At 55.8% G+C, this 27,466-nt stretch overlaps 1 protein-coding gene across 1 annotated transcript in view; it reads left to right on the forward strand.

The window, feature by feature from the left end:
- MAPT (microtubule associated protein tau) overlaps positions 1–25,606 on the forward strand; it is a 106,010-nt gene extending 80,404 nt beyond the window's left edge. The window contains exons 8-12 of the mRNA XM_030888068.2: positions 1–227; positions 10,439–10,531; positions 13,186–13,267; positions 17,921–18,033; positions 21,883–25,606. The exon at positions 1–227 is cut by the window's left edge and continues 2 nt beyond it. Of these exons, the coding sequence (XP_030743928.2) occupies positions 1–227; positions 10,439–10,531; positions 13,186–13,267; positions 17,921–18,033; positions 21,883–22,098 (731 nt within the window). The 3' untranslated portion in view covers positions 22,099–25,606. The remainder of the gene's footprint in view (positions 228–10,438; positions 10,532–13,185; positions 13,268–17,920; positions 18,034–21,882) is intronic.
- Positions 25,607–27,466: the final 1,860 nt, after the last annotated feature.

Raw genomic sequence — 27,466 nt, forward strand, 5'->3', positions numbered from 1 at the left:
GCCCGGGCTCCCCGGGAACTCCTGGCAGCCGCTCCCGCACCCCCTCCCTGCCGACCCCGCCCACCCGGGAGCCCAAGAAGGTGGCAGTGGTCCGCACCCCACCCAAGTCACCGTCCTCAGCCAAGAGCCGCCTGCAGACGGCGCCCGTGCCCATGCCAGACCTGAAGAACGTCAGGTCCAAGATTGGCTCCACCGAGAACCTGAAGCACCAGCCCGGCGGTGGGAAGGTAAGGCCAGGCTGCTGGGAGACTGATGCGAAGGGGCGGGCCGTTCCCCTGGGACCCCGCCCACCACAGAGGGATGCGGTGGCTCCGCCCAATGAGGTCCCCTCCTGCAGCGCCCTGACCGCCTACCCGCCCCTCTCCTGCACAACCCCCTCAAGGAAGAAGGATCCGGTTGTGGCTCCATTCTTGGCCCGGTCACTGTTGAGTCATGATGGCCATCTGTGACGAGGAGCAGCACCCTAGACAGCCAGCACTCACAATTCCCTCTCAGCAGGGGCAGTGGTCTCACCCCACTGCGGACAGGCAGGGGGTCCCCAGACTGATTTGATTTACTTTATACCTTGGCTCATAGGTGAAGGGCAGGCAGGGCTGTAAGTCCAGTAAGTAAGCATGGACTTGCTTTGCTTCCTTAGTAAGCTGACTGAACAGTTCCACAGAAAACAGAAGTAGAACTAACTGTTCACAAGAGCTGACAAAGGAAGCACACGTAAGCCCGTGTGTACCCTGCTGCATGGGTACTCCAGCCCTGGCAGACTGCCTGGTTGAGAAGAGGGAGAGGCTGTGGGTTTGGGGGAGAGACAGGCCAGCCATTCCTGGACCAGCAGCTGGATGTTTGTGGTGCAACAATGTGGACGTGCTCAGTCCCCATTAGTAAGTGAGCACAAGCAAGTCCCGGCTTGCCTTGCTTGCTGATTGCATAATCCGACACTGAGGTCCGGCCTCTCTGTGGGACCTTCTCTGTCCAGCCTTCGGCCTGTGCTCCTCCTTCTCTGGAGGCTCTGGACTCCAAGCCCCAGGCCCCCCTGCAGGGCCCTCCACAGTCTCCCCAGGCAGACAGCCTCTTCCTGTGGCCGGAAGCTTCCTCTTAGTGGGCTGTCAGTGTCCCAATGGCTGACGGCCTCGGGCCGACTGCGACCGTTGCTGCCCTCATTTTACACTCCGTGCAGTGTCACCTGCCACCTGCCTCCCACCCCTTCTAGAAGGGACACTTGGGCAGCTGCTGTGAGGTGGGTGCTGGCTTGAAGCCGATGCCTCTGTGGGGCTGGCAGGGCCAAGGACCCCCCAGCAAGAGGGTTTCCAAGGCAGGATGGTCGCTCTCCCACCCTGGCCTGCCCTCACTTGGCATGCCCAGTGTCACAGCACATCCTGTGACACAGAGGAAAAGTACATACCAGCTCTCTCCCAGAAAGCTGCACGGCTGTGTCACCCATGGCCACACACGGCCCTCCACCCGCTGATAGCGGGTGCTCTGCACCGTTGTGCGTTAGGGAAGGCCCATCGGTAATGCAGGAATGATGGCTTTGTTAGCCCTGGGGCTCTACACAGCAAGATTGCTGAGTGCTCCGAGCCCGGCTGGGCCTGGGCCCGCTCTCTAATCCAGGCTCTCGTGTGGCAATGTCCCTGGGGACACAGGAGGCCAGGAAGTCTCCCTCCCGATGGCTGCTACTGAAAGCCTCACTTTGCCCACCCAAGCCCATCTTTAGCCTTTAAAAGAAAGCGTTCACTGAAGCCTCCCCATACCCCACCCCGTGACCTCCACGGGGTGTGGGACCGTGGAGACCTCGAGGTCTCCCCTGCACCCAGGTCTCTAGGCCCAGAGGATTCCCACAGCCGCCCACTAAGGCCTGTGGACTGTGACCATGGGCTTCAGCCAGGAGCACCTCCCACCAGAAGATCCCCCGCCCACCAGAAGTCCCACCCTGGCCTGTCTCCGCCCATCTCCTCCCCAGTGCCTGTTCCCACATTCCTTGTTGTTCCACCCAGTTTCTTAGCTGTCTCTGGAATCTTCCCTACCACCATCTGGTTCCTGGTTCCACGTCCTGGTGCTTCAGGACTCTGCCCAGCGTCCCTCCCCTGACCTTCCCAGCCTGCCAGCAGCACCCCTGCACCCCCGCAGGGCTCTGCCCCGCCCCAGCGCCTACCCCTCCCAGGCTTTCTGTGTTCCCTTGGGACACTGCTCTCCAGCCTCCCTGCATCACGCCTTCCATCTGCTGAATGCCCTTCCACCCCCACCTCTCCCCTTGCCCCCTTATCTCTGCCCTTCCCCAAGGCCCAGCTTCAGCTCCATCTCCTCCAAGAAGTCAGTCTGGATTCCCCCCTTTCCTCAAGGCCCAGGAGACACTGAGCACACACCTGTCTGCTGGGCTATAACGAAGGGAAGAAGCAGGGTCCCTGTCATTTGGGGGTTCATTTGACTTGGTGGTATCTGGGAGTGTCTGGGCATGGAGCCTGGTTCTCCTTCGGGCCCCTGGCCCTCGTCTGAGGGAGAGCCGCTGTCACAGCGAACGGCTCCAGGGAAACTCTCCACCAAGGCCCCTTTCAGGACACCCGCTGCCTGTGACGCCCCAGTGAGAGGATGGGGGCTTCACTGGGCAGAAACCGAGGTTCGGCATCTGCTAAAGGGCTAAGGAGGAAGAATGACTTTGAGGGGAAGAGGTGTGGGGAGCTCAGTGGCCAAGGGAGGAGTCCCAGCTCCCCTTAAATCCCATGAAACCCCGAGAAAATGGAAAGGAAGACCATCTCAGCTATCACTCGGATCCAGGGAAAAGGAGAAGTGAGATTGGGGGAGGCCAATGGGACCCCGGAGAAGGCTTTTGGAGCGACCTGCTCAGGTGACTCGTGTCTCCTGAGGTCTTTGTGCTCTGTGGCCTGAATACTCCATCAACGTTCAGCTACCACAGGGACCAGTCCCTGGAGAAGGACGTCACCCTGGCTAAGTGGCCAGGCCGTGAAAAAGAGGCAGGTCCCTCCACAGGATGGATGGCCACGGTGGCTGCCACAATGGGCTTACCGTGAGGCCGGCAGAGGGCCAGGCGGTGTTTCACTCTGTCGGCCACTAGCACCACTACCCCAGGGGCAGGGCTGTAGCAGTCTGGACACTCACTCCGCTGGGATATGGGAGCCCGCCCTGAATAAGGAAAGGAAAAGCACATCAGATGGGCAGGCATCCGCTGCGCAGAAGCCTGTTTCCTCTGAGCTTTTCGGTCTTTATCATTGGCTCCAGTGATGCATGCGTTGGACTCCTAGCACTCGGTCACAAAATACCGCCAGGGGGGGTGGTTTCAGGAAGAGAAAAGTTCTCTCTCAGGCCAGGAGACTGGCAGGCTGAGGGCAAGGTGCTGGCACTAGGGCAAGTCTCTCTGCCGCTCTGAGGAAGGAAGGTCCTGCCCCTCCTTGCATTCCTTGCTGAGTCCGTGCTGGTGCCCCTGGGGCATCTGTCTTCTCCCAGCTATGCCCACTGGCGTCCCAGTCTTAGCTGCTACTCTTACGGCTCAGCCGGGATTAGGCTTAGGACAGACCCTACTTAGTGTGGTCTGTAACCAAGCAGGCAGTAGGTTGCATGACGGAAGATGATTCCATTGGATTCGTGATTAGGCTGAAGCCAAATTAATTTTAAAGGGAAATCCAGATGTTGGTGGACCCACACTGGTTCCACTGAGAGTGGGTGTGAAGGAAAGTATGGAGGAGGGGTCTGGAGAGTCTGCCTGCTCCTGAGAGTCCTGGGGCCACTGGGCTCGATTCTGCCTGCAGAACAGAATATCCTGGGGGTGCCTGGGCCTCACCCCATCCCATTAGACCCTCAGCAGTGGGATCCCCCAGGTGGTCCAAGGTGTAGTCCAGGCTGACAGAAAACCGAGCTCACTGCCAGCAAGTCGATTCTGATTCCTAGAGACCCCACAGGACAGGGTGCCACTGCCCCCGTGGGTTTCCGAGACGAACTCTTTCCGGGAGGAGAAAGCCTCATTTCTCCCCCAAACCGCTGGCCTTGCAGTTAGCAGCCCCGTGCGTAACCACTGCGCCACCGGCGCCCCAGCACACTACCTCTGACCCCAGCCCTGAGCGGGGCCCTGCCGCGCATCCACATCCACTGGCTGGTTTTCCTCCCCACTCCTCGGGATGCTCAGCCCCTACCCCCGCAGCCCAGGCTGGGTCCCCAGGCCCTCAAGTGTTGCTGCCCCATGTGTTTGTGTGGATGTGGGTAAGGGAAGAGGCAAAGCACCAAGATGGGCAAAAGTATAAAATGTTCAGAGCAATTACGTTCATAGAGGTTATAAATGGGTCCTCTCCATTTGCCTGGCCCCCTCCCCAATTTTTTTTTAAAATAACGAAAGTACTTATAGTCAGAACAAATAAAATAAAACCAGATGGGCATCCATGCCCTTGGATGGAGAAATGTGACTAGGCAAGGTGGTTGGTTGCCAGGGAGCCACCTCATGGCCACCTGTGTGTCTAGAGGAAAGGGGAACCACTGCCCCTGTGCGGGATTAGCAGAGCGAGATGACGCACACAGGACCGACCGGGTGCCTCCGAGAGGGGGGCATCCGCAGGAAAACCCAGGTTTTCCTGTAAGACAGGAGGTCTCCTGTTACCTGCTGTCACGTGTTCAGAGACTGTACCAACAAAGAATACTTCTCAGCGGACAGGGCCAAACCAAGCTCCATCCAGGCGATTCCGACCCAATCCAACCCAACCCCATAGGCAGAGTAGAGCGGCCCCTGTGGGTTTCTGAGACTAAATCTTTGTGAGAGCAAAAAGCCTCATCCTGCGCCCAAAGAGCAGCTGGTGGTTTCAAACTCTGCAGTTAGCAGCCCAACACGTAACCCCTTGCGCCCCCGGGCTCACCTCTGAATATGGGGAAGCAGTGATGACTCCCCTTTGTGCTCCGGCCACGACCTAAGAAACCAGGGATTAGTTGCACAAGTGTCACCCACATAGCCAGTTCCTTGGAAATCCAAAATGTGAACCCGCTCCCATGTACCTGTGTTTGTCCAGGGGGGAGAGGAAGGACCCTCATCTGCAATGGTGAGGACCCCAAATTAGGTGGGGGTGCCCCAAAGAACGCATGGTCATTTCCTGTGATTTATTGAGATTCGAGGGCAAGTTTACGGCGTCCATGGGGTCCCACGAGAAGGCAGAGTTCTCAGTGTTTGTGCTAAGGAAGGAAACTACAGCAGGAGGGAAGCGGGGCGGGGTTAAAAGAAATAAGAATAAGGAAACAAAGGAAAGAGCAGAAATAAATTTGCGAACACGAACAATAAAAACGAACAGAAAGTAGCCTCAAAGGCCGCTTCTCCGGCCCTTCTAGTGTTCACTCAGCCAACCAGGGCCGCCTAGGCTGTAGGCTGGCTGGTGAGCTCTGGGGCCTGAGCGAGCAGCTAACACAGCAGGCCGGGCCCTGCGGGCACAGTGGTTAAGTGCCCAGCTGTTGGCCAAAAGCCCACCCTCAGGGCCTCAGGAGATCGGGCTGGGTAACCATTCCCACAAAGATCCGGGGCCAGGAAACCCTGATGGACAGTTTTGCTCTGCCCTGAGGGTCCCTGTGAATTGAGCGCACACCCACCGCCACCCACAGGGGCATGAGGCCCGGGGCGTCGGGACCAGCCAGCACCACCAAAGACCACCTGTGTGGTTGTCACCAGTCAGTGGAGTGCTCCCTGCACTGTCAGCGCCCCCAACTTGAAGACGGGACAGCGCTTCCTTGGGACCACAAGCAGCATCCCCAATAGGCTTATGTGTCAGTCAGTACAGGTGTTTGAGATCTTCCCCTGCTCATTGGTTCATCAGCTGCTGCTGCTGGGACATCAGGGGCAGGTCCATCGGAGCAGGTGAGGGCCCAGCTGAGGTGAAACACCTGTGAGTGGTTAGCGACTTCCCAGTGTCGAGAGCAGCGCAGGCCGACAGAAGCTAAGGAAGCGGAGGATGGGGACCCAGTGGCGGCGAAGGAACTCCCAGGAGGCCCGAGGCTGCGGGGTCAGGAGACGTGACTCCACGGCAGTGAGGTGCTCTCGTTTTGATTTTTAAATGACCCAAGAGGCACAGGTGGCGGCGCACGACGGGGCCCCTTGGTCTGTGAGCCCCGAGGAAGGGCGGGAGCAGCGGGCTGCGAACGCTCCGGGCGCAATACTGTGCACGGTCACGAGGTGGCGATGGCGCGCTGCAAACGCCCCCCTCCGTCTGCGTTCCTTTTCCAACGCGTGGGTCTGGTCTTCACCCCGCCGCCCCTCCTCGTCCAGGTGTGCTCCTCTCCCATTCATCTCTGCCCAGACCGGTTTCCGTCTCTCTCCACCCCTCCCCGAGACCTCTCCTTCCCATTCACCGCAGACCATAATAGAAAACGGAAGTCTTTTAAAGAGAGTTGACTTACTAAGTAAGTACATTAGCAAATGGCAAAGAAACACGTGTCGAATGAAGTGAATTGTACTGGGAGCTTGGGGGGGTGGGGGGAATTTGACCCTGGAATGAGCAGAGGTCAGAGCCAGGCAGACCCCTCTCCTGGGGTGGCTTGGTACCCTGAGAGCCCCTGTCCACTTCTCCAGCAAAGGCTCTGGGTTCCTTCCAGTTTCTGCATCGTCACTATCATGGCGTCTATCCTGGCTCTTCGCGACTGTAGGGCAGAGTGCGGCTGCCCCTGCGGGTTTCCGAGACGGTAACTCTTTAATAAGGGAATAGAAGCTCTCTGTAGGGTCTCTCTCGAGAGGGCTGGAGGTTGGGAACTGAACTGCTGACCTTGCGGCTGGCAGCCCAACTAATACCCACCAGGGCTCCTCAAAGCCTTGAGCAAACCCAATCATTTCAAAGCACCTTCGGGAGATCGCTGGGAAAAGGAATTCCCAGCTCTTCCCCATGGCTTGATCTTTGTGCTTTGGCCAGCCGGCTGAAGAGGAAGTGGGCAGGTGTTTGTCCGCCTGCCACCAGGGACCTCCAGAGAGGCTTCCGGTTAAATTCTCACCAGACGATTTAAATTGGCCCAGCAGCTGTCCTCCCCACCCCCAGGCCTGTTAACCCTGGCTCAGAGCGTGACCATGTGGTCACGGTACTGGAGCCTGGCTGAGCCAGAGCCTGTCCTCAGCTGGGCCACCCTGGGAGGTCCTGGGGGAGGGGGCAGGCATGGGGAGGCAGGGAGGGCCAGGTGAGACCTGAGGCCACATGATTTAATGGGACCACTCTAGGCCCTCCAGGTGGCAGGTTCAACCACCATTGATCTGACCCGACCCCTCCTCTAGTCCCAGCCTCCCTGCTAGGGTCACCCCCCCCCCCCACCTTAGGAAATTCTCCCCCGACTAGGGGTGCCCCAAGTCAGCCTGTGGAGCTTCCGAACCAGTTCTCCTCTGATGGGTATTATCAGAGCCCAGACAACAGAGCACACCTGCGACTCTTAGCTGAGAAATGAGGCTCAGATCCGATGGCTTTCTTGCCAACCAGGCCCTTTCTCGCTCCTCTGTGACTCTGTGAGTGTGTGCACCGGACACGGACTCAGCAGTCCTGGTCTGTTTCCTGACTATCCTCCAGTCTGTTGCTTTTCTTTGGTCGTGTTGGAGGACGAACACGCCATGTGGAAAACCCATTTCCTCGTTTGAGGCAGCCCTTGTATTACTGCTTAACACCCCTGGAGAAAGCCCGACGGACAGATCTCTTACACAGATAGGCACAACAAACAAGATGGTCTTCCTGGAAAAACTGGTAGGTACGCTGACTCTGCCAGATAAGGAGAGTTACGTAAACTGCCTTTATAATTCTCCCTGCTTTTGCCTTGGCTTCCAGGAAGCTCCGCGCCCTGTGTAATGATTCGACGTGTAATGATCAGCGTAGGCGGTTGCTTCTGTGTGAGCCCATGGGGCAGCCCCGGGGTCAATGGGCTCAAACATAAGAACGACGGAAAGGATGGGGCAAACTGGGCAGTGCTCCATTCCGTCCTGTCGTCCAGTCACTATGAGTTGGGACCAACGCCATGGCACGTCACCACAATATAGGCAGGTGGTGTCTGCTTCCTTTGGTTGAAATGATGGTGATTTTATTATTCTTAAGAAACAAACTGAACAAGAAGTCGCTCCAGGTCCTTTCTGAAAGCAGGCAACTCCACTTCTGAGAAACTGAGCAACTTGACCCAGGTTAAGATCCGAGGTTACCCAGCGCCCCACGTCCTGCCAGTTAGACCTGGGCTCTGGTGCTGTCCCCTCGCTTCCGCAAGCAGGAGGCCAGAAGGCCAGAAGAGCCCACCAAGAAGGAGGGTGGTGGTGGCTTGGTTAGTGAGGCACCAGCCTTGAGGTCAACCCGGCTTTAGATTCTTGTGTGGGTTCTGCCGCTGAGCCTCTCTGACCTGCACAGGACCCCCTCCTCTGTAGAGCTGGAGAAAGGGAGGGAGGGGGCGATGAAAAGCGAAAAGGTTTTCACCCTTAGAAACCACAGGAGGACTTACAAAGGAAGAATTGGTGCAGACAAGACAGGGGGAGGGGTTGTTCGCTGCTCTACACTCGGTTCTGGCCCTAAGGGCAGCAGCAGCAGGAACCATGGCCCGGTTCTGCGTCATCCGCACAATTTTGTCTTGTCTGAACGGGCAGCATCTGCATATTAGGAAATCGCCCACCCACTAGCTAAAAAGCAAGCAAGGGATCACTTTCTGTAATAATCAGAGAGAAGCAGCATAAACCAGCAACCCCGCCCTGTTTGTCTTGGTCAAAGAAATAGGCAAGAGGATGTTCATGATGCCCATTGCCAGCAGCTACGGAGTTCCTCACAGAGAGCCATTTGGGGAACTGGACCGAGGGGTTTAGAACATTTGTAACTCTGACCCAGCCATTCTATCCCAGGGACGCTACGTCGTGCACCTCATCCAGTGCCAGGGAGAATGTTCTCAAGGGCGGACGTTGGCGGTGGGAGGGTTTGCATCATGGGAGAGGGGTCGATGCAATGTCTGGCAGCGCTGTGCAGCACTCTCACTATGGGGTGTCGTGTGGTGACTGACTACTGGGATGTGGGAAATGCCCAGGATCTGGATGGCACTCGCCAACCGGCACAAACTGCATGTCAAACCCTCTGCCATCCAGTCCATTCTGGCTCTGCAGACCCTAGGGGACAGGCTAGAACTGCCCCATGGAAGTCCTGGTGACACTGACTGCCACCTGTCTCCTGCAGAGTGACTCCTGGGCCTAAACTGCCAGCCCCAGCGTTAACACTTCAAGTAGCGCGCCTACGGCTCCTGGCTGTCCCCATTATTGCTGTAGATAGAGGGGCCTTCAAAATAGTCCATGGAAAAATGGAATGTTCCCAAGAGCTTTTGGAAGCCCCTTTACAGATGGGAGACTTGAAGGGAAAGACCAGGAAATGGGATGCAGCTGGGCTATGGGGGGGTGGTAGAATCCTAAGAGGAGTGCTTTGACTTTGCTTGGTTCACCTCTATCTTTCCGAATCCTAATACTATTTTTCTAATAAAAAAGGCATGGCTTTATAAAAAAGAAAAGAAAATGAAGAGGTAAGTTAGATGGTGTTTCTCAGGTGTTTAGATTCAGAACAATACAATCAAGGAAGAAACTAGGGGTGAGGTTCACTATATACTTGGTATAGTTTTATCTTTAAGGCACTTAAGAACAGTAACTTTTATCCACTGACAATATACTTCGACAAAAGGTCATCTTGACATCAAAGTTAGAATGCGTACAATTCAGCTTCACAGGTACTCCCATCTCTTCAGTTTGCTGAGACCCGTGAACCCTGGGGCCTGACTCCAGTTCTGAGTGTGGGACTCTTGTCTAGCTGAGCCCCCAAGGCCTGTCCGCCCAGCCTAGGGCATGTGGCCCCCAGGGCCCTACCACCCTGAACGCACCCCATCTCATCTGAGCTAGGAAGCTAAGCAGAGTCGCGCCTGGTTAATACTCGGATGAAGAAAGCAAAATCCCCAAACTCACTGGGTCCTGGCGACCTTTTATGTAGGGTGTCCCAGGCTGTCAATCTCGGGAGCAGGGGCTGCCCTCCCTTCCCCGCACCAGGGGCCTGGTTGTGAACCGTTGATCGTTGGGTCAACGGAAGAGGGCTGAGGGTTTGCACGGCAGACAGAGGCCATCACTAGGTGTCGCTTGGAGTCTACTTTGACTTGGATCTTGCTGACTGCTCGCGCAGGGCTGGTGGATGAGGACGAAGGTGGGACTTTGTGTTTTGATCTTTTGTGGCAGCCATGCTATTCCAACCCCTGAAGGTTCCATCCGGATTTCCAGGCATCTGGCGACATGTGGCACAGCCCTTTTGGAAACGGAATAAGGACGGGGTGGGGTGTAACCTGTTCTGTAACCTGTCAGCCACGCCCCCCAGCTGCAAGTCGGAGGCTCCTCCCACGGCTTGCCCGCCTGTCCTCTGCCCCTGGGCCGTGACTCCTCAGACGCCTCCGCAGGGGCCGCTGAGCGGGGCCGGGTGCCACTCATCCTTCTCTCTGGCTGTCAAAGGTGCAGATCATTAATAAGAAGCTGGATCTTAGCAACGTCCAGTCCAGGTGTGGCTCAAAGGATAATATCAAACACGTTGCGGGCGGCGGCAGTGTGAGTACCCGCACAGTGGAGCGCACCCAGCCGGGGCTGCAGCTTTCTCTAGTGGCACGGGGAGTCCATCTGCGTGCGACATTGCTCAGAATAAACCTCCCTTGGGCTCAGCACACTGGTCAGCGCCCGACTCCACGCTGGTGTCTGCTGTCCCTGGAAGCCCCATCACCGTGCTCCAAGAGGGGAGCCCAGGCACTTAGGGTCACCTGGTGGGCACAGGTGGGAGTCCTGGTGGCTTCATGGTTACTCATTGCGCTGCTGCCTGCAAAAGGCCAGCACTTCGAAACCACCGGCCACTCCACGGGTGAAAGACGAGGCTCTCCTGTAAAGCATTAGTCTGGGAAACTCATAGGGGCAGTTCTACTGTTTGGCCTGCGCTCAGAGAACAGTAGAAAGGGGCTGATCCTCCCTGGCCCCTCCCTAATCCAGGCCCTCGGAGCAGATGACCTGCTGGGGCCCCACTCACCACTCAGTACTTGCCTCAGGGGTCCCACAGGCTGCTTGGGGTTGGGCTCAAGATGTCTCGGTCCAGCTCCTTCCTCTCCCAGCCCCCACAGCCCACCTGCAGACCAGCTCTGCCTGGGGGGGACTTCATCCTCTGATGTCCCTGGGTCCCATGGTGCCCCCAGGGGTGTTCTTGCAAGGTTCCATGGAGTGGATGTTTGGGACTTAAGTCCTCACATCCCTCCTGCCCCCAAGACCCACCAGGCTGCTTGTCATTGTCCAGACCTAGGCTGGGATCCCTGGGGAGGGTGGTTTCTGGGGGTGGCAGTGTCTGGCCCTGGGAGCTATCTCTGGAAACACACACACAGATCCCTGGCCACCTGGTGTCGGCTCCAGCCCAGAGGGTTTATTCTGGCAATGTGTTGCTCCCTGCTCCGAGCACCGCCCCCCTGGTCCCCCGCCCCAAGCGCTCCATCTGAGTAGCCCATGCTTCATTAATGCTTCCTCACTGTGCTGGCTGGTGTCCCTGTGTCACCCTGCTCTTCTGTGTCACCCCCCATGGGCCAGCTGTGGCTCCTGTTTCTCACCTCACTTCGGGCCAGGGGAGCAAAGCCTCGTCCTTGGGAGGAGAGCATTCAGCCTAGACTGCCGATGGGAACTGTGCTCGGGAGCCTGGCGCACAATCCTTCCGGCAGGAGTGGGGGCGTGTGGGGCAGCACAACTCAGGGTTCCCCCTTGGGGTGGGGGGCTGGGGGGACTTGGCAAAGAGCTGCAGGACACCCCCCTGTGGTCCAGGCACTGTCCTTGGCCCACGAACACTGCCCGTCTGCAGCAGGAGTCCTCACAGAGAAAGCTGCTCCTGGCGGAGGGCAGCCTCACACACACACAGGCCAGGAGGCCTGGGCGCCCTCCTCCCCACCCTCCCCCAGGGTGAAGGGGAGAGCTTCAGGCTTTCACCACGCCCAGGTTGACAGTGGCTCCCTGTGCTGGGAAGAGTTCCCAGAGCCCCTTGCACCACCTCGCAGAGCCTGTGGTCTGGGGCTGGGGCTGGGCAGTGTAACCCAGAGCCTCTGTGCCCAACCGGAAGCTCCAGCGAGCTTCACTCTTCTGGGTCTCCTGGCGAGGCCTTCTACAGTGAGTCAGCATTGGGCCAGGTGTCCCCTCAGATGCCAAACTGCCCACTGCCAGGGCCTCTAACCTGGCCCACCTTCAAGCACCCGTGCTCTCCCACAGGCCCCTCCTCCCACTAAAAACAGTCCGCCTCTGTCTGTCTGCCTTGTTCAGTGCTCTGTTGCCAACAGCCAGTGCCAACTCTGTCTTTACCTTCAAGTAATTTGGGATCGTTCCTGATGAATAAAATCCAGGCTGGAGTTTCCTGGCCATGTCTCCTGAGTAACCCCAGGACAGGGGCCGGGAGGGGCTAGCTCTGGCCTGACTGGCCAGCTCTGGTCTCCGCTGGAGCCCCAGGGTGTGACACACTCCAGAAGGTCAGCCGGTGGAGACTTGCCTCCTCCGGGAGACCCAGCCCTCTGCAGGGCGTGGGTCTGGGGCCGCGGTCAGCAGCTGGCTCAGGGCCCAGCATGTCCCTCAGGAGGGTGGGCGGTTTGGCAGGGCTGGCCCCCAGACCTCGTGCTGAGTCCTGTAGCCTGTCAGACATCTGGGGCAGCTTGCTGAGGCACTAACCCACCTCAACTCGGCCGCGCCATGTGCCTGGCCTGCTGGTGTCGCTTTGATCCCTGGGCAAAGGTACCCGCTGATCTAGCGGGGGCTGCCTGTTAACCCACACTGTCCTCGTCGGGGCTCAGGGTTGGCTTCTGTGGGTGCTTCTCTTAGTGTCAGTCCTAAGTCCACCCTCTCCTCTCAGAGCCTTGAAAGAGCCGTCTTGCCTTTCTAACTGGGCTTGTGCCCACAAATCGCTGCTTTGTCTCCAGTGAATGTGATCTGCCTGTCTCATACTAGGGGAGGGGCATGAACATTCAGCTGTGAGTGAGGTTAGGGACCTACCCAAGGGCAGGACCCTCCTTTTTGCCGATGGCACTCCAATCCCGGTTGTTCGGTGAAGACCCTGCCCCCTTGGGGCAGAGTTCGCAGAATTCCCACAGCACATTTCCCGCCTTGACGGTCGTGATGGGGGAGTCAGGGCCCACTGTCCGCTGTGGTTGGAGTCACACCCACAGAAAAATAATTCTACTTTATTCTCTCACCTCCAGGTGCAAATAGTCTACAAACCAGTTGACCTGAGCAAGGTGACTTCCAAGTGTGGCTCACTGGGCAACATCCACCATAAACCAGGTTAGCCCTGGCGGAAGGGAAAGGTGGCTAGAAAGGCCCTGGGGGCGGGACAACACAGTCAAGGAGGGGAGCCATCAAGGAGAGTTCCAAGACACAGTGAGGAAGGGGAAGATGCTGGTCGTCAGTTGGCATGGGAGCAACTTCACCAACTGCAGGGACTACAACACTTTAGTCACCACCGCCCCCACCACCCCCGTGACTTCATTTAGATAGGAAACTATGCTAGCTGAGCTCCCTGCCCTCAGGCTGCTCGCTCTCTTCCCATACGATGTAGCATGCTTTCTGCGGTGCTGGAAACATTCCTTGTCTACATGTGTACTGTCCAATCAGGTATTCAGGTGCAATAGGCGATCCACTTCTGAGGGATCGGCCCCTGAGAACCTTACGAACAGCAACGAGACACTGTCTGAGAGAGTGCTGGAAGATGAGCCCCTCAGATGGAAAGGCACCGAAAATGCACCTGGGGAAGAGCTGCCTCTTCAAAGGCAGGGTGACCATCCCATGGATGGAGTCAACCTCTGGGGCCTTTATTTCCCGATGGGGGATGACTAAAAATGAGAGAAAAATCACTGAAAACATCTCTGAAAACATCTATTAATCATCAGAACGTACAATGTATGAATCTAGGCAAAATTGGAAGTTGTCAAACATGACTGATAAAGATTGATATTCTAGCGATTAGTGCGCTGTCCTGGCCTGCGATGGGCCATACTGAATCAGATAGTCCCATGCTTTACTCTTCCCGGAATGGCAAAGTCAACAGGCCTGGCGTTGCATGAACCATCAAAAGAACATCTCAAGATCTAGCTGGAGGTCCAGTGCTGTCTGTGATAGGATAATATCTAGATAAGGAAGTCCAGTTATACAACTATTACTCACATTCGCACACCAAACACTACATCCAGTAATGAAGTAACTGAAAAATGCTACCAACCTCTTCAGTCGGAGATTGCTAAGACACGCACGCCAGATGCAATATCAGTCTCAGCAAGTGGAATGCAAACGTGAGTGACAGTGGTTAGAGAATGTTGGTGAGAGAGGCCAAGCTGGAGGTCACATGATTGAACTTTGCAAGAACAGTGACTTATTCACTGCAAATACCTTTTATCAACAATATAAGCAGCGACTATGCACACGCACCTGGATAGATAGCATACCCAGGAATCGAGTCAATGACGTCTGTGGGAAGAGACGATGGAGAAGCTCGGGGTCAGCAGCCAGACCAAGGTCAGGGGCCGACTGTAGAGCAGACCATCAGTTGATCAGATAAGTTCAGGTAAAAGTTGAAGAAAATGAAAACGTGTGCGCCAGAGGTGAAACGTGGCCTTGAGTCTATCCCATCTGAATGTCAAGAACATCTCACGAAGAGATTTGACAGAGCACTAATGACATCAGGAACATCCGCCATGATTCACAATAAAAAAATTTGTTTTAAAAAGAACATATACGAAGAAAGCAAAAATCCATTGAAAAGACAGAAAAAGTTAAGATCAAAGTAAATGTCTGAAGAGACTGAAATGTGGTCTTGGGTGGTCAGCAGCCCGGCGAATAACTCCCTGTGCCCCAGGGCTCCTCTGAAATGTAATCTTCCACCAAGAGTAGCCAAAGCCAATGGAGGACAGGATGGAGTCGGAGAGGTGAGCAGAGGACTTCAGCTGGAGGCTCCAGAAGACAAAGGGAAGTGTTATAGTGAGATATGCAGAGAACTGGAGTTAGAAAACCTCAAACTGAAAAGGACTGAAGAAGAAACTCAAACCTGGAGTTTCAATATTGAAGGACCGTGTGGGCAAAATACCGGCGGATATAAGAAACATCAAAAGACAATGGACAGAGTAGTCCCTTTTGAAGTTGTATTCTGTGTGTTTCGGTATATGATACCCAGGATTGATGAACCTACAGGGGCAACAGGCAGTACAAGGGTGTTTTACTGTTGGTTTGTTTTGAGGGGGGGAGGTGGGCAGGTACAAGGTAGTGGTGGGTAAAGGGGAGACGATGTTAAGGAGTCCAGGAAGAAAAAGAAGGTTTGTAAACCGACTGTGGTAGCAATTGTACAATACTGCTTGACGTGATTGAACTGTGGAATGAGATATGTAGTAACTCCCACTTAATAATAATTAAAAAAAATAGTGGACACTGAGCCACTTCAAGAAGCGGCATATAAACAAGAATGAAGGTAGTTCAAGTTGCACCGGGGGATTAGCAACGAACAAGGCTGCAGGAATCCACAGAAGACCCCCTGAAATGCTTCAGCAAACGCTGGGGGCCCTCACTTGTCTACGCCTAGAAATGTGGAAGACAGCCACCTGGCCAACGGACTGCAGAAGATCCATATTTGTGCCATTCCAAAGAAAGATGACCCAACAGAATGTGGGTCAATTATCGAGGGGAAAAAATTAATATCACATGCAAGTCAAATTTTGCTGAAAAGCATTCAGCTATAGTTGCAGCTGGTACATTGAAAGGAAGCTGCCAGAAATTCAAGCCAAATTCAGAAGAGGATGTGGTGAGTATGAGAGCTATCATTGCTGACGTCAGTGGATCTTGGCTGAAAGCTGAGCTATGTACTTGTGTACTGACCCTGAACTTAAGTAGAGATAAAATCGATCTGTGCATCATAGCAAGCCATGCACACACGAAGGAGAATTACAGAACGCTTCATCGTGCCGCTTTGGAAACTGTGCCTGGACCAAGAGGCAGTTATTCAAACAGAACAAAGGACTACTACATGGTTTAAAATGAGAAAAGTGTGCACCAGGGTTGTATCCTTTCACTGTACTTATTCCGTCTGGGTGCAGAACAAATCATCGGAGAAGCTGAGCTCTGTGAAGGAGGTGGCATCAGGACTGGAGGAAGGGTTATTAACAACCTTCATATGCAGACAACGTAACTTCAAAGTGAGGAGGACACGAAGCACTTGCTGATGAAGATCAAGGACTGCAGTCTTCAGTGTGGATAAGAACTCAGTGTAAACACCAGAATCTTCATGACTGGACCAACAGACCACATCAGGATAAATGGAGACAAGATTAAAGTTGTGGAGGACTTCACCTTGCTTGACCCCACCATCGAAGTTCCAGGAAGCAGCAGTCAACAATCAAATGATGGCCTGCACTGGGCCAATCTGCTACATGAAACCTCTTGAAAGGGCTGCAGAGCAAGGATGTCACTTTGACGACTCAGGTGAGCCTGACTGAAGCCGTGGTGTCTTTCAATCACCTCACGCGCATGTGACAGTTGGACAGTGCTAAGAAAGACCATGGGAGAATTGGTGCCCCTGAATTACACCATGGTGTTGAAAAATAGTAAAAATATCAAGACTTTCACAAAAGCAAACACATCTATCTTGGAAGAACCACAACCAGAATGCTCCTTCGAAGTGGAATGAGGAGACTTTGTCTCACGTACTTAGGACATGTGATCAGGAGAGACCAATCCCTGGAAAAGGCATCGTGCTTGCTAAAGTGGCAGGTGAGTGACAAGGAGGAAGACACCCTTTAAGAGACGGATCGACCCAATGGCTGCAACAATGGGCTCAAACAGAACTACTGTGGGGATGGGGCGGGTCAGGGCAGAAGCGTGACCAGTCCCTAACAACCATCATAGCAGCCCCGGGTGGTATGAACCGTGAAAGGTGAGCAGTTTGAACCTAACCCGAGACATCTCCAAACACAGCCCTGGTGACCTGCCTCCGAAAGGTCACAGCCACGAGGACCCTGTGAAGCAGCTCTACTCTGCTCACGTGGCGTCGCCCCGGAATCAGAATCCACCTGACAGCAACTCCCAAGCACCCCCCCAGGGGATCACGGAGCCCTGAAGGGCTGAACTCATTCAATCTCATTAACATCTCAAGGGCCACCTGCTCTCCTGGCACAAGTATAGATGCAAACTCCCTCCTCCGTGTCCCCAGCAAGGACTTCTGCCTCAGTCACACTCCTGTCAGAAGAGAAGACTAACGGCAGTGCAGTCCAGAGTGTGTCTAGGGATTTTCTGGGCCCCCTGGATGTTTTGTGCGAGTCTAGTCTCTCCAGGGGACACGGCCTCGCACACTGGTGCCCATCCCCTCACGTCCTTCGCTCGAAGAGCAGGTTTGTTCAGTGGTGTTACCCTCCCCTAGAAAGTCCTACCACCCTTTCCTGCTCAGGCCGGGTCTCCCCCAGGAGGGCGCACAGCTCAGGGCCTTTCCTCCCCAAGTGCATGCTCCGCCATTCCATTTTAGCCCCAGGTCTTTTGGGGGGCGGGGGTGGGTGGGCTACGTCTGGCAAGGAATCTGACCAATTCAGAAGTGAGATCATTTTCTTCCCAGCTGGGAAGCCTCTGTACCTTTTCATCCTCTTAAGAGGAGGCTGGCTGCGTAAGTACTCGATGTGCACTTTGATTAGAAGCACCTCGTTTTTGAGCCGTTGGGAAGGACCAACTTGTGCACAAACCGCAGCCTAAGGATAGCAGTCCCCTACTGCTAACGGTTGGTCTCTATCGGGAAATGTTTGCACAGCCCTGGGCCTGGCTTGGCGCCTTTGCCCCAGCCCCTCTACTGGCCTGGGCCCCCAGCAGCCCCCTGGACACCGTGCTGGGCGGCCCTTTTGTTAGTGCATAGAGTCTACTGATACCCAGGAGAAAAATGGCAAGATGGGTGTTGCGTGGGCTGTGTTTCAGGAGGTGGCCAGGTGGAGGTGAAGTCTGAGAAGCTGGACTTCAAGGAGAGAGTCCAATCCAAGATCGGCTCCTTGGACAATATCACCCACGTCCCTGGCGGAGGGAACAAAAAGGTAGGTAAGGGGGCTGCGCTCAGGCTAGGTGCTTCCTGGTGCTGCTGGAAACCTACTGGATTTTCTCACTGCCCAAGCCGCTGCAAGCCTGAGTTCAAGGCACGCTCCGTCAGCTCCCAGGGAGCTCCTTGTCTCTGCACCGGCAGTCTCAGGGTTCGGGGCCTCTGGTCCACCACCGGTACTTTCTCCCACGTCAAATGTGCTCTCTTTCTAAGTCAGAATGACTGAGCCCAGAACCCAGCCCGCACTGACGTAAATCAAAGACCCTTCCTTCCATCAAGTCGATTCCGACACAGCAATCCCTTTAGGACGGAGAACTGCCCCTTCGTGTTTCCAAATGTTGAGGCGCAGAAAGCCTCATCTTTCTCCCGAGGAGAGGCTGGGAGAACGGAACTGCTGACCTTGCAGTTAGCAGCCCAGCGGCTAACCCACTGTCCCGACAGGGCGCTGAGGGAAGCCTCATTACAAAACAAAGCGAGTCTTGGTCCACTTACTGCCGCATTGGGCTGTCACCTCACGGAAGTGGACTGACTGCCCTCTCTCTCTCTCCACAGAATGGCCAATGGGTAGGAACCTTTGGGGGTAGCGGAGGACTTTAAATCACCGGGCCCCCACAGGTGTAGTGGGCCAGTTCATATTTGGGAGGACACGGTTCAACCCATACCAGGTGTCAGTCAAGTAAGAGGGTGACCCAGCTTTCCACAGGCGGAGGAAGGCGTGGTCCTCAGGTGCCCACAAGGGTCACCTAGCCTGCCTGGACCGCACTCCTGCAAATGACCCGGGCACCTGCATTGTTCAAGGCCCAGGTGATTCTTCTGCACAGCCAGTGGGGAGAACCCAGTGCCGGCCCTGCGGCAGCCAGCCAGACCGGGCAGGGCCCTCAGCAAGCAGTGGGACATCACCACATAGCCAAGCAGGCCACCAGAGCCAAAGGCCATGTGACTGAGTGACTGCAGCCGTCTCTAGTCGCCAGGTTTTGCTGTTGGTATTGGTGCACCATCCACAAGGTTGGGAGTTCGAACCCACCCAGCCGCTCCCCAGGAGAAAGACCCGGTGGTCTGAGTCCATAAAGACCACAGCTGAGCAAAGGCTGTGGGCGGCATGACCAAGCCATACTTGGGGTCTCGCCCCCAGCAGCAGCAGTAGCGGCAGGCAGCATGGGCCAGGGCTGTGGCCCCGAGCTGCTCCCTCGGCAGCACAGGATGTGGTCTCCTGGCCACGCCCTTGCTTCTCGGCACGGATGCCGCCAAGCACCCGAGGGGGCCGCCCACGCACACAAGCATACGTATGCTCACACACATGCTGCCCTGCAGTGCTGCACAGGGTCGCTTTCCAGCCTCCGGTGCCTCCCAGCAGCCGATGAAGGGACACCTGTCCCAGCTGAGTCCCCTGCCAAGCATGAGAACGTGTGCTCACTGCCTGCGTGGCTTTGACGCTTGGCAGCCGGGCCATCTTTTTGCCACACCTCCTGGGTGACAGCTTGGAGCTCGCCCTCCTGCCCTCAGAAGCTGAGAACAGGGCCTGGCCCTGGGTGGGCTTTCGAGACGCAGCACTGGCTGCGATGGGCCTCAAGCAGAGGTTGCCATCTGACCACGGGCAGGGGTGCTGCCTCATAGGCAGCCCCGCAGACCCCGATGTGGAGTGGAGGTGGCCATCTACTATGGGGCTGTGGGCGCAGGGCACCCCAGGGTGGCCACTGAAGGTATATATTCTCTAGATCAGGCAGGTGTCTCCAAAGCCGTGTCCAGTGGCGGCTGGTGAAGGGCTGGCTCAGCTGCTAAGGGGAAGCTCGGCAGGTCGAAGCCCCAGCAGCCCTGTGGGAGAAAGACCTGGCGATGTGTGTTGTGTGGAGTCCCGCCCTGTCCCCTGGGGCAGATGTGCAGTGGGCAGCACTTGGGACAGGCTTAGCACGCGACCGCAGCAGCATAGAGATCACAGTACATCCATGTTTACCAGCAGCAGCAGACTCCAAGCTCGGGGGACATCAAGCTGCTGGTCAGGGTGGCAGCCGCACATAGTTCCGTATCAAAACAGCGAGCGTTTTCATACGTTTACCACAACTGGAAACAAAACAAAACACACCAGCCACCCAAAGACAGGCGTGTGGAAAGGCCCTTGTTTCACAGCTGGGACTCCACAGCGAAGAGCCTGCAGGCAGCCTGCTTTCTCTGTGCGCCGGTGCAAACTCTGCAGTAGTGGCACCCACGACTCCGGATACCGAGGGGAGAGAGAGTACAAAGTGCCCGCATCCATGCGCGCACGGTCCCCTTCACCAGGTACACAGACTAGTGTCGGTCACTTCAGGAGGCATGGAGAGAATTGCAACGCGCTATTCCTAGGCAGAGTAGTCAGGCGTTGGGCTGCAAACTGCAAGGCCAGCAGTTTGAAACCACCAGCCATTCTTTGGGAGAAAGATGAAGCTTTCTACACTCACAGAGAGTGATAGCCTCAGAAACCCACCGGGCAGTTCTACCCTGTCCTATAGGGTCACTGAGTCAGGATGGACTCTGGGGCAGTGAACTGGGGTTTTGTTCTTCCCCCTGGGCTGCTAGCTGTAAGGTCAGCAGTTCAAATCCACCAGCTGCTCGGCAGGTGAGAGATGAGGCTGTCTGCTCCCATCGGGATCAACTCGATGGGAGTGGGACTCCATCTCCAGTGAATGCCTTCTGCTTGCATTCCTGGGTGGTCTTGGGAGCTGAGACCTCTGGGCTTCTGGTGACGTCACATCTCGTGTCAAGAGGGTGTTCTCACATTGGTATCTCTAGCCCAGCTCCCGGGGCTGCCGCTACCTCCGCTCACCATTCCCTGGCAAAGGGGAGGAGTGGGTGGCGCCTGACGGGAAGCAATGGCTAAGGACATTCCTCCACATTTGCATTTGCAACTTCGACGGTATTTATCAGAATCAAAGGCACATGCCTTCTGACGTGGCCATTCCATTTCTAGCATGTACCACATGCATGTGAGATGTGATGGGTGCCCCACGTTAGTCCCTGCAGCCGTGTTTGTCATAGCAAAAGGTGGGAACCCACCTAAAAAGCCACCACCTGGGAAATAGGTGAGATTTGGCTCATCTCCAGTGTGGAATACTATGCAGCCAACAATAAGGAAAGGATACTCCATGAATCGGTAAAGGTGCTGGGCATAAAACCCACGGTGCAGAGTGGGTGCACGGGCGTTAGCCTCAGGAATGGACGCACATGTGCGCTTCTGTGGCAGATAGCCCGAAGGGCACACCAGGCACTGACAATCCTCACTGCCTCTGGAGGATGACGGCTGGGAGGAGGTATACAAATACTAGTGGTTTCTGGGTGCTGCCAAGTCGATCCAGACTCCCTGGGACCACCCCATTGAGTCTTCTAGACTGTGCACTTGACTGACAGCCCTGCTGAGCCCGCAGTTAAAGCCCTCGGCTGCCAATCAAAAAGGCTGAAGTGTCAGAGCACCAGCCCCTCGACGGGAGCAGGTGGTGGCAGGTACTTTCTTGGAATCTACAGCCTTAGGAACTTGGGGGCAGTTCTCCGTCTGTCTGTCCATCTGTCCTTCCTGCAGGCTCACTCTGAGGCAGAGTCCTCTTGGGCAGGCTCATCTACCCGGGAGCAACGGCCAGGGTTTCCCCCCACAGCCACTGGGCAGCTTCCCATAGCCAACCTTCCAGTGAGCGGGCAAGTGCTTAAGCACTGCACCACTCGGCGCCTGGCATAAGGAAGATCGATTGAAAAACAGAAACAGCAGTCCCTTGCCCCCAAAAGCCCAGCCCCCGAGGGCAGTTGGCAGGGCGGGAACGGCCCCCCCCTCTGCCCCCGCCTCACCCTCCCTCTTGCCCCCTACCCCCACCCCGGTCTCCTACAGATAGAAACCCACAAGCTGACCTTCCGAGAGAACGCCAAAGCCAAGACCGACCATGGGGCCGAAATCGTGTACAAGTCGCCGGTGGTGTCGGGGGACACGTCTCCGCGGCACCTCAGCAACGTCTCTTCCACTGGCAGCATCAACATGGAAGACTCGCCCCAGCTCGCCACGCTGGCCGAGGAAGTGTCTGCGTCCCTGGCCAAGCAGGGTTTGTGATCGGCCCCAAGGTGGCCCGTAATTGCAGAGAGAAAGAGAGAGAGTGGGTGACAAAAGAGAGAGTGGAAAACAAGAATGATTCGGCCCTTCGCCCCCACCCCCACCCCCCAGCTGCTCCTCACAGACGGGGCCACTCGGCCTTGGCCTGCGTGTGTCGCCTGCTCGGCTTCGGCTCGGGACTTCAAAACCAGCGACCGGGAATAAGTGCAACCGCCACCTTCCCAACTGGCGGGTGGGCTACTAACAATAAAATATTTTAAAGACGTCAAGACAGATGGCCACCCCCCAACATTTCCGTGGACAATTCCTTTGGATTCATTTCCCCCTGCTCCGAGCTGAGGGCAGCTGCTGGGGAAGTGAAGGGCCGGGTCAGCCCCTCGGCCTCAACTGGGGGCTTCTCAGAGGCACAGCGGCAGCCACGGAGCATGGCCACTTGGGGCATGCATTTGTGCGGCCACAGGCAGATTTTTGCCAACCTTGTCTGAGCGAGGGAGAGGCAGGGGTTGGGCATGGACGGGGGAGAGGGAGATTGGCAGCCCTGCCCCCAGCCACAGGAAGGACCACCAGCTGCGCCCAGGCAGGGTGCCACCTGTGGGGAGCAGCGGGGGAGAAGGGTCCCAGGCCCTCTTGGTGGGGTGATGGCAGCAGCAGGCAGGCTGGCAGGAGGGTAACTGACTTTGATGTCAGCTGGCCATCCTGCCTGCAGGCTGGGTCCCTTGCCCTGTGTGAGCCGTTTTATCGAGCTCTGGAGGAGTCTGGGACTGCAGCCACGATCTGGCCACCTCTCAGACTCGAGACTGTAGGACTACCCAGTTCTCTCCGTAAGAACTTGTGCCTCATAGAGGACACCGTCTGTTCCCATGCCTGGGGCAGCAGCGTCTCTGGGGTGTGGGGACCCGTGAGCTGGAGGGGGTGGTGGTGTCTTGAGCCTCCTGAGTCCACCGCAGCCCGCTGTCTGCCCCTCGTGCCTGCTGCGCGCAGCCGTCACTGCCTGTACTCCCATGTCACCCCGCCTCCCATCAGTGACACAGAGGGTTTGAAGTGGGACAGCCTCCCCTGAACCAAGTGGTTGGAACCAAGGAAAGACTAGGCACAAGGTTTGGACCTGTCTCCCAGCCAGTCCTGCATCCAACTGGTGTCTCCCATCCCGCACTCCACCATGCAGCTGGAGCCCAACATGCAGCTCCACCAGATAGCCCAGTGCTCAGTGGCGACCCACCATTCATCCCTGCCTGCCCACTTCTCCTCCCACAAGGTCCGGTCTCCTTCCGGTGCTGAGCCGGCAGCAGGTGGCTGGGGATCCTGGCAGGGCAAGCAAGGCTTCCCACCAGGCAAGACCACACTCCCTAAGCCCCTGCACTCCCACCCTCACCCATCTCTGAGCCTCCTACCACCCACCCAATCTCCCAGAGGATCCAGCCTCAGCTCAGTCCATCATCTGCCCTCCGGACCCCAGAAAGGGAAACACGCCCCATTGGAAATGGTTCTTGCCCTGCACCCTACTTGGAAGCAGTGCTGTCTGTGCTGGTGGAGCAGCTGGGCACATCCCCTCCCCAGCCTGCACCGTTGTAGTTGGACTTGTCTGTTTATGCTTGGATTCGCCAGTGACAATGATAGTATGAAAAAAAGAAAAAAAAAACATGTATCTTGACATGCGTGTAGAGGTCTCTCACCCAGCCCCCATGGGGGTCCTCCATGTCCCCCTCACCCCACGTTAGAACTTGGCTTCCAAGAGCACCTGGTGGCTCTGCCTCTTCCGGGGGGTGGGAGTGGGGGTACCAAGTTTTGAAAGGTTTCACCTGCAGCTGGGACCCCACAGAAAAGACCAGATTCATTCTGACCCTGAGAAGCCCAGCCAGCTCAGGCCTGGTGCCGAGTGGGGAGAGGTGTGCTGCAGCCAACCTTTGCTGGGGACAGCCTGAGGTTGGCCTTGTCAGTGACAGCCCTCCTGGGAGGAGGGTCTTTGAACTCCTTGCATCCTGTGAAAGGGGAGCCAGTGCCCGCTGGGAGAGATCTGCAGCCACAGCAGGCTGCCCTCCCCTCGGTCTGGGGCCCACCCCTCACCAAGCTCTTCCTTAAGAGGGTGCCAGACTTATTGTACCCAGGGCTGCATAGCCTGCGCTGCCCGACAGGAAGGGCACCAAGTTTGTGCAAGTGGGCAGCCTCAGGATGAATCCTGCAATTTCCATTTTGGCTTTTAAGACCACCCTGGGGGTCTGGGAGGTAGGTGTTCTGGGCTTCTCCAGGGCTGGAGACTTCCCTTGCAGAAGAAAAAGTTTCTTAGAATGAATCAGACCTTTCTACCCTGTTCAGCCACAGCTGCTCTCGAAGTGAAGGGTTTTGAGGAAGGCAAAGGAAATATGAGCCGAAGATCTGGTGGTAGATGCCAGGGTTCGGCTGCACATCTTGTCCCGCAGCCCCAGTGCCCCGTCTCCAGCACCTGGGTCTCACTCACCGGGCTCTGCAGGATCCCAGGTGGGGGCCAGGCTGTTGGGTCAGCCAAAGGCCACGACTTAGAGGTGATCTGGTCAGTGTGGCAGGTAGATGGGAAAGGGAGGCTGACTTGACCATAAATGAGGACAATCTCCCTAGGGCTGGGCGCCCACCCCCACCCCATTCCCCGTGTCAACCTCCCCTTGGATGGGTTAGGACATACTATACACCTGGTCCCATTCATTTTATCCATAGTTCCATTTTTCAATCGACTTCAATGGTGAGACTCTGTATCCTGTTTGCAATTGCTTGTTGTGCTTTGGGGGGAGGGGGGAGGGACCTGTAAGAAATGTCACACGGGCAGAAGGAAGTCGAGTGGAGCAGTTCAACCGCCGTGTAACCCTTCTGAAGCTCAACCACATTTTCTAGAGAGGGTGACGCCACGGATGCCTCCAGGTCCTGAGGTGTCGCTCTTCCACCGACAGGTTTTTCCAGGTGCAGTGGGGCAGCCACCAAGCTCCCTATCCCCTTCTCGGCCAGGTGAGGCCCGTGTAGGATCCTGGAACTTCCAGACTTCTGCTTGCTGCCCCCCTCCCCCCCCTCAGCCCACCATGGTTCCCTGAGCACCTGGCATCCTTCCCTCTAGGCAATTGGCACCTGAGTGTCGCCTTTCCTGCCACCTGCAACTCTTCACCCTCCTGCCTGTCAAGCCGGGAGGTGGAGATGAAGGCCAGGTGGTGCCCGTCTGCCCGACTCACAGTGGCTTCATGAGACTTCTGACTGCTCTTCAGCATGGGAAAGGGCTACCCTGGGCATGGGCCCACGAGAGCCTTCCCTCCTAGCGGACCTGGCTCGGTGACTGCAGCGCCAGGCAGGGCACTTTCTGGCACTTGCAAGTCCCGTGGTGTCTTTGGGGATTTTGAGGGTGGTGGGGAGGGACATGAAATCATTTTAGCTTAGCTTCCTGTCTATGAGTGTCCATTATAGTGTATCGTGTGTTTTAACAAATGATTCCCACTGACTGTTGCTGTAAAAGTGAATTTGGAAATAAAAGTTATTACTCTGATTAAACAAAGGCTCTGTTCACGGGTTCCAGCCTCTGGAGTGTGGTCACAGAGAACTGCGCTCAGACTGTCAAGCGCCGATGCTGGTAAAGCCTGGCTATCAGAAGTGACCTGACTTTGCTCTCTGGGGTCCTCATGAGCTCAGACTCGCTTGTATTGTTATCTCATGCTGCTGCTGGCCAAGCATCTTTGCCCAGGTCAGAGGTCAGTGCCCTCCTGGTTGAGATCACAATGCTGCCCAGAGCATGCAAGGCTAGGGTCTTCCCAGGTCAGAAGAGAAGGCTTCAGGTTGGCTGCATGACAGCTTCTTGTCCCTGGAAGTTAGCCTAGAGCTCCAGGCCTGAAGCAGGGCCCAGCCCAGCGGCGGGATGAAGGACAGGCTGTGGTTCCTTGCAGGTCTGTACAGCAAACTTCCTTGAGCGCCTTCCTATAGACTAGGGGGTGTTTCTACGAAATCCCAACAAGAAATAGAAACACAACAGTCACCAACACACTGGTTCTTGCTGCTTAGACGACATTGAGCCCGTCCTTAAAGACATTCAGGTTCAAAACCTGCTTTCTTGGCTCTCTTCTGGCATACGTTTATAGCAGGGCAGGTCCTAAACTGCTGCCGGAGTCACGAGAACCAACAGGCCAAAGAGCACTCAGGCTCTGGGCTTCTCAGAGGTGCCTCTAACTTCAGCCCACTGTCAAGTAAAACAGAGGAGGGTAAATAGGGGCCCCACCCACCCACCTGGAACAGAGAATAACAAGCCCGGAGTCCCCTCACTAGGAAAGATGTTAATCTAAGCCCAGGTGCTAGGCAGAAACACAGCCAGCCCCGCCCATGCAGATGGCATCCCATACCCCTTCAGGAGCAGTTCCGAATTCACTCTGACCTGGCTTCCCAACAGAGGGTATGGTGAGCTGATCAGCCACTTTCAGGCAACAAAGGAAAACCGAAGGTGATCTGCGTGAATGCCTCTTCCTTTTGGTGCCCGGTCCCCCACCCCTGTGTGCACACCCCTCCTGAGACAGTGACACAATGGGGTTTCCCCAGAGGATGGCTCAGGCAGGGCCACTGTCCCGAAACCCCAGTCTGCTGCCAAGGAGAGCCTGGCACGCAACGTTCTGTAACTTTTTTTTTATTATTTTTTTCAATTTTTCCTTCCTTTTTTTTTTTTAAGCACTAGTCTGTGCTTTGCGAACAGAATCAAGACATTAACAAAGATCAGCTTTTCTGAAGAAAAGCATTTCTCTAGAACAAGGACAGCTACATGTCTCGCTGCCATACACAGCTCAAAGCAGGAAAAGAAAATATTTACAAAATACAAGGTTTTTTTCCCCATTTTTGTTTTTTGTGTTTGTTTTTTTACAATGCTAAAAGGGTTATTCAGAATTTTCAACCTTATAAATAGAAGAAGCACTTTATGCATAGGGATATGGTGCATTATTGTTTTTTAAAGAAACAATGACAAACCCTTTAACTTGCAAACAGAACCAAAAAGAAATCACTAATGTTGAAAATTGTGAAAAAAAACCCCAACCATGATTAAACAGTTGTCTACTATTTTCATACGATTACAAAATGGCAAAAAAAAAAAAAAAAAAAAAGGGGGGGGGGTCGTCCTTAAACCCCTCTCCCCACCCCCTTTTTGGTGATGTGATTATACAGGAGCCAGCAGGCACAGTAGGGCTGGATGGGAGGGGTGGGGGCACAGTCAGCGCAGCACAGGTGGGAGGAGCCTGTGAGAGGACGGGCTTACCCGCAGCTGTGGTGACGCGATGGGAAGGAAGCAGGCAATGAACACGAACAGCTAGAGGGTGGGCAGCGGCTCCTGCTCCAGGCCCACGTGTGCCAGCGGGGGCCCAGGGAGGAAGCAGTCCCAACC

This window comes from Echinops telfairi, unplaced genomic scaffold (assembly GCF_000313985.2).
Source record: "Echinops telfairi isolate 266 unplaced genomic scaffold, ASM31398v2 ScPeMD7_7458;HRSCAF=8496, whole genome shotgun sequence".
NCBI classification, from domain to species: domain Eukaryota; kingdom Metazoa; phylum Chordata; class Mammalia; order Afrosoricida; family Tenrecidae; genus Echinops; species Echinops telfairi.